At 43.6% G+C, this 13,250-nt stretch overlaps 1 protein-coding gene across 1 annotated transcript in view; it reads left to right on the forward strand.

The window, feature by feature from the left end:
- The first annotated feature begins 10,643 nt into the window (after positions 1-10,643).
- Positions 10,644-13,250, forward strand: part of LOC111142702 (Cdk5 and Abl enzyme substrate 1) — a 116,556-nt gene continuing 113,949 nt past the window's right edge. Inside the window, exon 1 of the mRNA XM_022495991.1 lies at positions 10,644-10,749. Within this exon, the coding sequence (XP_022351699.1) occupies positions 10,644-10,749 (106 nt within the window). The remainder of the gene's footprint in view (positions 10,750-13,250) is intronic.

Raw genomic sequence — 13,250 nt, forward strand, 5'->3', positions numbered from 1 at the left:
CTCTCTCTCTCTGTCTGCCTCTCTGCCTACTTGTGATCTCTGTCTGTCAAATAAATAAATAAAATCTTAAAAAAAAAATTGGTTTCAGGTATAGAATTCAGTGATTCATCAGTTACCTACAACACCCAGGGCTCATCACAGTGAGTGTCCTCCTTAATCCCCATCACCCATCTGGCCCATTTCCCACCCACCTCCCCTCCAGCAACCCTCAGTTTGTTCTCTATAGTAAAGAGTCTCTGATGGTTTGCTTCCCTATCAGTTACATTTGAATTGCCACATTCAGAAGAGTCTGCCTTTAGGGGCAAGTATCCAACTCATTTCTTGTGTCTTTCCAGTACAGTCCTGCCCCAGCATTTACATATTGAAATATACATTGTATTATTAAAAGTTTCTAGTCTTATTTCTTCTTTATTTTACACCCAAGTCCATTATATCATTTTTATTTTTAAACATTATGAGTGTCAGTTGATTATACTAGACCACAACTCTTCATCCAAAACTCTTGGGGCCAGATGTGTTTCAGAATTTTCCAGATCATAGGAAAGTTGTGTGGTGCACATATGATATATTACATAACCCCTCAACTGGAACAGCATCTTATAATCAAACACACTAATATTTTTTAAAAGATTTTATTTATTTATTTGACAGAGAGAGACACAGCAAGCAGGAGAGGGAACACAAGCAGGAGAGTGGGAGAGGAGAGAAGCAGACTACCCGATGAGCAGAGAGCCCCATGGTGCGATGGATAATTCGATGATGCCGGACTCTATCCCAGGAGCCTGAGATCATGACCTGAGCCGAAGGCAGATGCTTACCGACTGAGCCACCCAGGTGCCCCAAACACACTATTTCTACAGTAAAACATAAATAGGCAGTGTGGGATAAATAAAGTCTATATGTAGCTCCAGATGAGCTCAGGGCAGATTTTGTTGACAAAATTTAAAAAAAAAAAACAACTTTGGATTTTCAAAAGCTTTTTGGATTCTGGATAAGAGATTACAACCTTCCATTACATGGAGCTCCCACTTGGCCGTGATGAAGGGGAATTATAAGGCAGCAGCATTGGATCTGATAGGCTGAGACCATCAGACCATGACTCCAACCTCCACTCAGTACCAGTTCCCCCCAGGGTTTGGGGGCTCCCTCCTATCCTTGAGCTTCTCCCTACCCACAGCCCCATCTAGGTTCAAGTGAATGCACACCTCGAACCTTCTTTCCTGTCTGTCAGCTCCTGGAACTTGATAAAATAACTTTGTCAGGTAACCGTCATCACAGGTGTTGGCCCTGAGGTGTCTAACCATATTGGATTGCTCTCCCAGCAGGGTAGGTAGGAGCCCTATGCGCTCAGCACCCCTGGCCTTCCCAGCTGGCCGCCTCCCCATCCACTCTCATCCCAAAGGTAAGCTCTTCTCTCTGTCTGAAATACTTTCTTTCTCCCTCTTACCCTCTGGGTGCCTCTGAACAGCCAACAGCCTCTGTCATTCCCTCTGGCAAAAGCCCATAAGCCTTGGTATGTTCATTCATTACAAAAACATGTCTTTTTGAGTATCTACTATGTGCCAGACCCTGGGCGAGGCTGAAGAATGTGGGTCCTGTATAGCCTTGGATTTCACCAGATAACATCTCCCAAGGCCATGCTTATGGCATAAGACACTCATCAGCCATCTGTTCTTGCCAGCGGAGCAGGGGTTCCCTCCAAGGCTCCCCTCCCAGGAACAGTTCCGTTCCCACAGAGCCAGGAACTCGCATTTGTAGGGCAGCTACTTGATGTGCCAAACACTCTGCAAAGTTCTCTTCTCTTCAGAAAGGGGACACTTGCTGGTGTGCCCAGGAGACAGAGTCCCAGGATAAATGCCTCATCTTTCCAGAATGTTAATTTCACTCAAAGATTCGAGAGGGAGAGTTAATTAGTGTAAGGTAAGTAATTTAAGACATTTTTACATTACATCAGTTGTGGAGATGCTGTGGAGCAAAGTGCCAAATGAACACATTTTTCTTAATTCGATTCATAAATTTATTTTTTATTTATTTTTTATTAACATAGAATGTATTTTTCGTTTCAGGGGTACAGGTCTGTGATTCATCAGTCTTACACAATTCACAGCACTCCTTAGCACATTTAATTTCATTTAATTTATTATTTGAAGAGGTAATACAGGCATAAGACAAAATTTGAAAAGTACAAAAAAGAGTTTAGAATGAAAATGCGGCCCTCTGTTCTCCAGCCACCTGGTTTTACTCCCAGGAGGCAACCAGTATTCCTAGGTTCCTGGGAAGCCTCCCGGAAATAATCAATACGTAGTACAGGTAAGTATCTATGTATAGGGTTGTTGTTTCGTTTAGTATACATGCTAGCACGAAAGACACACTGCTGTGCAGCTAGCTTTTTTTTCAGATAACACTACATCTTGGAGATCTTTTCAGAACATGTTCATAAAGAATTATGTCATTATTTTAACAGCTGCACAGTATCTCATTTTATGGGTGGGCCAGAATTTGTTAACCAACCCTATGATGGTTATTTCTAATAGTTCCCAAGTATAAACAACACTGCAACCAACAGGAACCTGAATATTCTTCATCTGTGCATATGTTAGTATGTCTGTAGGAAGAATTCCTAGACACGGATTGTAGGGAATGCTGTAGGGTCCAGTTGGCCCCAGAAGAGCTTTCCCAGTCTACACTACATCAGCGTATCTTGTTTCCTCATCCCTTAGCCAATACACAATAGACAATAATGTGTTCTCAAACTTTCTGACCTTGGCTAATCTGATATCTAGAAACTTGTATTTCATTAGAATTCTTATTTGCTTTTCTTAAATCACGTTAAAGTTTGAGTATCTTTTTTTTTTTTTTTTTCCAAATAATGTCTATGGCCAGGAGTGCCTGGGTGGCTCAGTCATTAAGCGTCTGCCTTCGACTCAGGTCATGATCCCAGGGTCCTGGGATCGAGTCCCACATTGGGCTCACTGCTTGGCAGGAAGCCTGCTTCTCCCTCTCCCACACACCCTGCTTGTGTTCCCTTTCTCTCTGTGTCTTTCTCTGTCAAATAAATAAATGAAATCTTTAAAATAAATAAATAAATAAATAAATAATCTCTATGCCTAATGTGGGACTCATGACCCTGAGATCAAGAGTCCCATACACCACCATCTGAGCCAACCAGGCAACCCCTTCCCCCTTTTTTTTAATGTTTGAAATCCATTGGTATTTCTTATTCTGGGAACGGTTTTGTTTTTTTTGTTTTTTTTTGTTTTTTTCATACCCTTTGCCCATTTTTCTATTGGATTTTTGGCTTTTTTCTTACCAGTACTTAGGATCTCTTTAAATATTTAGGAAAGGTAACTTTTGTGATTTGAATTACAAATATTTCCCTTCAGTGTGTTTGTCTTTTGATTTAGTTTGGTCCTACCCCCACCCCAACCCCCACCCTATAGTCATTTGTAAATTTTTTTGTTTTTTTGTTTTGTTTTTTTGGTAGCTGGATTTACCTTTGCTTTATTTATTTGACAGAGAAAGAGAGAGAGAGTGCACAAGCACGGAGAGTGGAAGAAGGAGAAGCAGAATCCCTGCTGAGCAGGAAGCCCGATGTGGAACTTGATCCCAGGACCCTGAGAGCACGACCAACTGAGCCACCCAAGTGCCCCTTTACCTTTGCTTTCATAGCTTCTGGGGTTTTCCTGTTCTTAGAGAGGCTTCTCCCCTACCTGAGGAGATTAAAAATCATTTTCTCATTGAGAAAATGCCTGCCTCCAAAGATGTTCTGAGGTCTGACTGTGCCAAGCACCGCTTCAGGTGCGGAAATTAGGTGCCGAACTAAACAGACCGAGGCCGCAGCTTCCAAGTTTTTAGCGCTTTTCCTAAGTACTTTCATGGCTTCAGGGTTTTTTTGCAATTAAATCTTTCTTCTGTTGGGAACTGAATTTGGTATAAACTGTAAGGGATCCTTTTTTTTTTTTTCCTTCCCAACTAGCGACCCAGTTGTCCCAACATCACTCACTAAATAATTTATCTTTTCTTTACTGATCTGTCAGTGTTACCATATGCCAGGTTCCCATGGCTCATACATTTTTAAGCTGAAAAGAGGATTTCAAAGAAACGTCCTGCTTCAGGCGTCCCCAGCAGACCCCTCAGGCTGTTAGGAGTCTTTAGGAACTCTCTCTTCTGCCTGTGGGAGCACTTGCTGGGAAATCTGAGTATCACCAATGTCTTTTTATCCTCCTTGATCTTCACTAAGAAACTCCAAGGTAGGTAGGGTATTTATATTTTCCAAGCAAGAAAATTAAGCCTAGAGAAGTTAATAAGGTGCTTCAATAGGTTAAGCCCCTATTTTTTTATCTGCCCCACACTTCCCTTCTGGGAATAGGCTGCCCTCACCCCTCACCCCCACCCTACCCCAATGCCATCCATCCACCTCCAGCAGCTTCTTAGTCTTTCTCTGTAAATTTGAAATGGAAACCTAGAGGGGCCAAAGTTATAAAGGCCACATTTCTTGCCCATGGAGGAAGGCAGAGGAACCTAATCTGTAGAGGGAGATGAGCCTGAATAAGGCACTATGGAAGGTTAGTGGGGAAGAAAGGGCGAGTCCCCGGACATTCCTGTCCATGGGTCTCTGTGTGGCCGGCTGGGTGTTAGCTGCTTCCCTGTTTTGGTGTTCCTCTAGACTTTTCTATATCTTTCTAACAAATTCTCCATAAGCCGCTTTAACACTTTGACAGGTTTCTTTCTTTCTTTCTTTCTTTTTTAAAAGATTTTATTTATTTATTTGACAGACAGAGATCACAAGTAGGCAGAGAGGCAGGCAGAGAGAGGGAAGAGGAAGCAGGCGCCCCGCTGAGCAGAGAGCCTGATGTGGGGCTCGATCCCAGGATCCTGGGATCATGACCTGAGCCGAAGGCAGAGGCTTTAACCCACTGAGCCACCCAGGCACCCCTGACAGGTTTCTGTCACCTGCAATCAGGTGGAAATGGCTGAACAGGGTCTGATCCCGGAAGAGTTTGTTTCCCAAGTGTTCACTTGGGTGTATCACGAATAGGACCAGAAGGCTGTTTGGACTTTGAATTGTGTCTCAAAGAGCAAACGCAGTGTGCGATGGCAGCCGGTGGCCAGTGTGGGGCCTCCAGTGGCCAGTGTCCTCAGCCCTGCACCTTGTAAGCCCAGCTGTAACCACACTAAAGACCATGCCAGGACAAACTCAAAGCCTACTTTGCTTTCAATATGATACAGACAAATGAAGTTGTGATTTAGAAACATGAGACCTTAGCCTTTCCATGAGGCCACTGTGTGATGATGGAGGACAAGAACTCAGGCCAAAATTTAGCCCACATTTCTCCCTCTCACAGGTTCTCTTCTCCCTAGAGTACTCTTGATTCTTTTAGGAATTACAGCTGCGCCCTACCCCCACCCCCCGCTGCTGGAAATCTGGAAGCCAGTTTCTCCTTAATGTCTCTTGCACTTGACCCTACTTTTCCATTCTCTCTGCCAACTCCAAGTTTTACTGTCTGTTTTAATAGAGTCCAAACATTATTGCCCCCATGCCTTTGCATGACCTGAAATGTCCCTTCTCACATGTACTCTAGAGTCCAAGTCAAATATCACCTTCTCTGTGGGGCCTCTTTGACTTCTAGGATTCAGCTGTTCCCTGCTGACGCAGACCTGCACCCTAAGATATTACAGAAGGAACTATCCGGGGATCAGCTGTGTGACCAGAGGCACGTCACTGGGCTCAGCTTTTCTGAGCCTGTTTCTTTATCCATCAGACAGGCTGAACAGCAAGGCTGTGGTGAGAATTCAATAAACTAATATGTAGAAAGAATTCTTTCGGGGCTTGAACATAAAAGGAAACCCACCCCCGTTCCCTTTGCTCTGGTTCCCCAATTTTCTCAGCCGGTTGTTAGCTCCCTGAGGCAGGGGACCTTGCCTTACTCCGAGGGCCTAGCAGAGAGCACGGCATAGAGCAGGAGCACAGTCCATGCTGAACAGCTAAGCATATACATGGAATAATGAATAAAAAACCCTCTCTTCTCCTTTAGGCTCTCTGTTCAACCCCAAATGCACATTTGCCAAATTAATGCTCCGTCGGTTTGGTTCTTCACATGCGTTACTTCTTGTTTAAAAATCATCTATGGCAGCGCGCCTGGGTGGCTCAGTGGGTTAAAGCCTCTGCCTTCGGCTCAGGTCATGATCCCAGGGTCCTGGGATCAAGCCCCACATCGGGCTCTCTGCTCAGCAGGGAGCCTGCTTCCCCCTCTCTCTCTGCCTGCCTCTCTGCCTACTTGTGATCTCTCTCTGTCAAATAAATAAAGAAAATCTTAAAAAAAAAAATCATCTATGGCTCTCTCCTACCTATAGGTTCAAATTCCTTATTTTATCTTATTTATTTCTTTTTAAGATTTTACTTTTAAGTAATCTCAAGTCCCATTTGGGACTTGATCTCACAGTCCTGAAATTAAGAGTCGCAGGCTCTACCCACTGAGCCAGCCAGGCGCTCCTCAAATTCCTTATTTTAGATTCAAGGTTTTCATGATCTGGCCCTTTATGCTGTTTTTCAATCTTATATCCCATTATTCACTGGTACAAATCTTTTAATGCAGCTGTTCTGGCGGATTTCCTCATTGCCAGTCTCTTCCAAAAAGTCCTTTCCTTTCTGATCCTTCATTCATACTCAACCCCTTCCCCAAAAGGCATTTCCTTCAACCACCTCCTACCCAACAATGGCAGAGAAAGCTAGATGCCACCTAATATCCCCAAAGAAACTGAAAAAAATCCCTAATAATTCCACCATTTGTTTGGGCAGATTTTATTCTAGACCTTATTTCCATGCATTGAAAAACATTTTTTTTTTTTTAAGATTTTTTTTTTAAGTTTTTTTTTTTTTTTTTTTTTTTTGGACAGACAGAGATCACAAGTAGGCAGAGAGGCAGGCAGAGAGGGGGAGGCAAGCTCCCTGTCAAGCAGAGAGCCTGATGTGGGGCTCAATCCCAGGACCCTGCAATCATGATCCAAGCCAAAGCCAGAGGCCCCAACCCACCGAGCCACCCAGGCGCCCCTGAAAAATATTTTTTTAAATTGTTAGTTGAGGGACTTCTGGGTGGCTCAGTCGGTTAAGCGTCTGTCTTTGGCTCGGGTCCTGATCCCAGGGTCCTGGGACAGAGTCCTGTTCAGCAGGGAGCCTGCTTCTCCCTCTACCTGCTGCTTCCCCTGCTTGTGCCCTCTCTCTCACTCTCTCTCTCTGATAAATAAATAAAATCTTAAAAAAATAAAAATAAAATAAAAATTGTTAGTTGAGAAACAGTTCCTATAATGACCACATGCTTATTTATACTTAGATAAGCAAATAAAAATCACCATAATCCTGCTAGCCAGTGATTTAACTTCTGGTCACAATGCAGCCTTTAGATACATATTAGCATTTAAAACAACAATTCCATTCATTGTTTGCAAAGTTGAGATACTATGATCTATCTGGTTTCTGTTCTGCTTTATTTGGTTAGCATTGTTTCAAAAAACATTTTTCATGTCATTAAGAAAGTTCGGTAAAGATAATTTTTTTCAAAAACAGAAGCACAATATCCCATTGTTTGCATAAACCATAATTTACTTAGTTTTTCCAACGTTCACATTTAGGGCTACTTTTTTCAAGTGTTCTTTATTTAAAATAGTGCTTCAATGAATATATTTGTGCATACATCTTTGACCTTGTTTCTCAATAGCTTCTTAGGATTATTACAATAATTACATTTCTGGGGCACCTGCCTGGCTTAGTTGGTAGAGCTTTCAACTCTTCATCTCAGGGTCCTAAGTTCAAGCCCCACTTTGGGTATGGAGGAGACTACTTAAAAAAAATAAGAAAACAAAAAACAACAACCATATTTTTGGAGTGCTTACCATGTACCAAACATTCACTGCACTCTTTGTTTTTTAAAGATTTTAGGGTCACCGGGGTGACTCAGTCAGTTAAGCATCTGCCTTTAGCTCGGGTCATGATCTGGGAGTCCCGGGATAGAGCCCCACATTGTTAGGCTCCCTGTTCGGTGGGGAGTCTGCTTCTCCCTCTCCCTCTAACCCTCCCTACTGCTTGTGCTCTCTCTCTCTCTCTCTCAAATAAATAAATAAAATCTTTTAAAAAAATAAAGATTTAATTTATTTATTAGAGAGAAAGACAGCATGAATGGAGTGACGGGCAGAGGGAGAAGCAACTCCCCACTGAGCGGGGAGTGCTGGGCTCAATCCCAGGACCCTGGGATCATGATCTGAGCTGAAGGCAGACGCTTAACTGACTGAGCTACCTGGGGAACCCCATCATTTACTGCACTGTTAATGCACCAAATCCTCATAACAATGTTATAAAGTAGATATTATTCCCATTTCACAGATGACAACACTGAATTACATCAGTTACATGCTCTATATGCTCAAAGTCATGAGAGTGGGGCCAAAATTTAACCTAACTGGTATGACCCCAAAGCTCATGTTCTCAATCATGAACTTTCTTTTTTTTTTTAAGATTTTATTTATTTATTTGACAGAGAGAGACACAATGAGAGAGGGGAGTGGAGAGGGAGAAGCAGGCTTCCTGCCGAGCAGGGAGCCCAGTGTGGGGCTCAATCTCAGGACCCTGGGATCATGACCCGAGCCAAAGGCAGACACTTAATGACCGAGCCATCCAGGTGCCCCAAACTTGTTTTTTTAAGATTTTATTTATTTATGTGACAGAGAGAGTGATCACAAGTAGGCAGAGAGAGGTAGGGGGAAGTAGGCCCCCCACGGAGCAGAAAGCCTGAAGTGGGGCTCCATCCAAGGACCCCAAGATCATGAACTGAGCTGAAGGCAGAGGCTTAGCCCACTGTGCCACCCAGGTGCCCTATCATGAACTTTTTAAAGCTCTTCATACACATTGCTGCCAGACTTTCCAGAAAGGTTGTTCCAGTCGACACCACCAGAAAGATGAGTGTCCATCACTCTTAATCATCTTTCTTTCCTTCTTTTTTGAAAGATCTTATTAATTTATTTGAGAGACAGAGAAAGAGCACATGCAGGGGAGAGGAGCAGAGGAGGAGAAGAGGAGGAGGGAGATAATCCCCAGCAGACTCCCAGCTGAGTGCAGAGTCTGACAACGACGACGACAACAACGCTGAGATCATGACCTGAGCCGAAACCAAGAGTTAGACAATTATCTGATTAACTGACTGAGCCACCCAGGGGCCCCATTAATAGTCCCTCCTACAAGTGATTGCCAGGCATTTGCATTTCATCTTCTGTGAGCTGTCTTTTCATATCATTTGCCCACTTAACAGTCAAGGTTACCACGGAGCACCAGTCAGTCCCGCTGAACTTCCCAGTGACAGGCAAAGGGGTATTGTTTCCCCCAGAATCTGGCCACATCCATCCCACTCTGATGTGACCATGGCCTGAACAAATGCAAACACTATAAAATAATGCTGCTATGTGGGGGGACATAGAGTCCTTTAGGCTGGCCTGTATGTTCAGGGTTTAGAGGCACCTTCTTTGGAGGCCTGAGAGTGCAGGCCATATGTCTGTTGCAGGGTTAGCCCCTATGATTACATGGAAAGTGCTTTCTTCTTTGTCCATGAGCTCTCTATGCATGCATGCCAGTAAAATTAAAAAACAACAACAACAACAACAGGTTAATTTCAAAGAAAATAAAACTAAGAGTTTGCTATGATTTAAGTATAAAGGTAATACAACAGAGAAAATTCATTGCTTTTTCTTTACAATGCTAATACCATGAAAACTGCAGTGGGATGATGGGTGGCATTACAGGCATGAACAATGCACTTCTGGAAGACTGAGTACATTTCATGGAAGCATCTGCAATGTATTTTCCTAACACAGTCTGACGCCAGGTTTCTACCATGTCCTCTGTCCACTTGCTCAACAGTGTGCTTCTCTGGGGTTCCTTGTATAATGACAACAGGCACTACTCACAACCACCCACTACGTGCTGGACACCTGGGAGATGTTTTATGTGTGATCTGGTTCTCATCCGCACAGTAACCATGCAAGGTGGGTAGGACTCGCTTCAGCCTTGAGATGGAGAGGCTGAGGCCCAGGAGTCAGGGGTTAGTGAGAGAGTTGGGATCTACAAACTGAAGCCTGTGACCTTTGGCTATGCCCTTCTCATGGTGGGCTTGTGGGACAGGCTACTTCACCCTAGATGGCTGTCCTTTCTCCTTCCCAGTTGGCTGGGCTGTGTCCAATGGAGATTTCCGATGGATCAGAGGAATTTGAAAAGTAAAGGCATTTGCAGTGTTGTCTTCAGAGGTCTGCTCTAAAAACACTGTGGAGACGAGGAAGGGTTTTACAGAAACATGTCTTCCCAGATTAACGAGGTATCTAAGTCCATTCTTGGCTTGAACTGTTGTCCTTAATAAACTGGTAACACAGGCTCACGTGACTGTTCACACAGCCCATGGACGTGCCCCATCACCTACGTCTCTCAGCTTCTCACACCAGTTATTAAGAGCCTGGAGGCCTTACGTCATCCTAGGCAGGGACTGTCATAAAATTCTCTTTCCTCCACAGAATGTGAGGGGTCTGGAGGCAAAATGTTCCTGTGTGGACCTAGGTGTGGGGCTGCAGGTACCAACCATGGAGGGAAGGACAGGACTTCAGGCAGGATGAGGAGACTTGGAGACAATCTGAGGCAATCGCACTATGGCAGCCGAGTGGCAGGAATGTACCTTCCCAGGGCGTCTCCCGTGCAGGAAGAGGAGGGTGTCTTAGGTGGGTGGTGCAGAGATAGCCTCTGGTCTAGGAGGTCTGCTGGGGTTTAGCTGAACCCTGTGCATACAGCTTTTTCTTTTAAATACTTGGTGTAATTTTGGTGACAATATGGATGTAGCTTTCTCTGCCATTCACTTTCGGTCTCCAGGAAAAGGTCACATCCTGTTCTCTTTGGTACTCACAGAACCTAGCCCAGAACAGAGCACGGGATTGGCTTTTAAGAAATACTGGGATGAGGACTATGAGGAAGTCCCACTTTGTGAGCTGCTCAGTGTGGCTCTATGGTCCTCACAGACTTCGGTTCTGCATTCAATATCCTGGAGCTTCCCAGTAAGTCTCACTTAGGTCTTGCATCTGGTCTCAGATGGTCTGGAGAAACTAAAGAAGGAAATTAAAGTATCTGTGCCAACTTGTAAAGGGAAAACAATGACACCCCTCCTCTCACTGCCCGTCTCCCTGGCCGAGAGAAATGATCAGAAGTCCCCACGGGGAAGGTGAATTTCAGGGGGAGAGATGGGGTGTTGAGGCCCACCTCTTGGGCATTCTCTATTTCAGGTCTTGACAATCTTTCATCCAATGAAGGCAAGCAGCAGGTCTCTCCCAGGCACTCTGCCTGTGCTTTAGACCTACTGGCCTGGTGTGAGTTCTGGCTGTGCTTTTATGGAACGTGCAGTAAAATAATCTGATCTGAACCGAAGCCGGCATCTGAAGTTTCTCATCTCCCTTCCTGGCAGGACTGGTGCAGACTATAAAACCCCGGAGCCTAAAATATCCCAGCCTTTGTTGTGTGCACCTTCTACATTTTGCATTTTTCTAATAATAGCTACCTGCTTGAGACCCTCTGCTAGTTACATAAATTATATTATCACTGATCCTCACAATGCTGCAAGGGAAAATATCACAAAACTGATATTTACAGGTGAAGCAACCAAAGCAAAAAGTTTGTCATTTTCCCCAGCTCAAGCCCCCAAAGATCACGATCTGTAAGCACCTAAGTGGGCCGCAGAACCACAGTGTCAGATGGCTTTTGTTAGGATTGACATCCACTGTCGTCTCTACGCTCATTTTCAGACAAGATGTTCTGCAGAATTACTTTTTTTTAAAGGGTCAGTGATTACCTGTAGGTTCTTTTTCTTTTTCTTTTTTTAAACTGGCTCCCATATGTGTCAATCAAAACAGTTGATGCATGCAAAAAAATGTTTATGGGTACTGGAAAGAGGCAATATTAAAGTAAATTGGGGGGGGAGACTCCCCCAAAACACAAAAACCTCTGCAAGGCCAAGAATTACATTTCAAATTCTTTCTAGGCCTGAAATCCACGAGGAATTTGCATGGAGAACATCCTCTTCCTGAGGTGTCCTCCCTCTTCCTTCCTTAGCACCCAGGTCAGTAGAAATTCTGGCTCCTGGCTGAGGCCTCCCCGACAAATCTCACCTCAAATAAAAGTCCTTTTTCAGATTTTGATAACATTCACAGTTCCAGTCTGATTGCTCATTTGATCACTTAATCAGGCTCTGCCTCGCATTTTTATTGAAATATGTCCTGGGCTTTGGCTTTGCTTTCCACTGTTTTCACTATAGAGGGCACAGGGGCAAAGAGCCACACTTTTTTTTATCCTTTTGTAGCAACATGGTGCTATGTACATAGAAATTCCTCAGTAATATTTAATTAGTGATTCCATAGGTGAAAAATAAGTGAATTTGGAATAATTCAGGGAGTAGGTAGATTGGGCTGATATAAATAACAACTGATATTTTTAAAGGTACTTTAAGGTTTTCTAAAATCCTTCTCAAGCAGTCTTATTTGTACCTCAGAATAACCTGTAGAGGAAATTGGCTTGGAGAGGCTAAGAGACTTGCTCCTAAAACTCAGATCTTTTTCCTTCTAAGTTTGTACTATTTCCCAGATGAGTTGACTCTTAAGTACAAATATGAGATTAAATCTGGGGATGGACCGCCCTGTAAAATGTCCTCACCAGCAGAGGGCGCAGGACCGCACATGGGTCTTAGAATATAACAGGTTTGTGTACTGGCCCAGTTAAGAGCTAGATGTCCTTGGGGAAATTATTACATTTTTCTGAGCCTCCTCTGTAAAATATTGATCATAACACACCACCACCCCTCCTTGCAGAGTACAAAGGATTGGAAATAGAAATATTCTGTGGCTGGCACACAGTAGGTGAACAATAAACCATATCTCTCATGGTCCCTATAAGAAAATCCATCACAGGAACTCTGCGGAGGTTAAATAAGATATTGATTCTTGTTTGATGCTTTAATAAATATTTGAAATTAGCCGGCATGTTTGCCACTTAAAATAGACAAAGAGTTATATCAGATGGACAAAAAAATGAAGATTGATGAAAAAACTGACATGCGGGCAAAAGTGTTGCAGCAAACTGCAACAACCTTTCTGGATGGGAAGCCTTAAAAACATGACACTGAATTTGCCCCAGTATCTGTTTAACTAAGAAAATACCGGATGGTAACAAGATTTAGAAA

Source organism: Enhydra lutris, unplaced genomic scaffold (genome assembly GCF_002288905.1).
Source record: "Enhydra lutris kenyoni isolate GAN:26980312 unplaced genomic scaffold, ASM228890v2 scaffoldscaffold8, whole genome shotgun sequence".
Taxonomy (NCBI): Eukaryota; Metazoa; Chordata; class Mammalia; order Carnivora; family Mustelidae; genus Enhydra; species Enhydra lutris.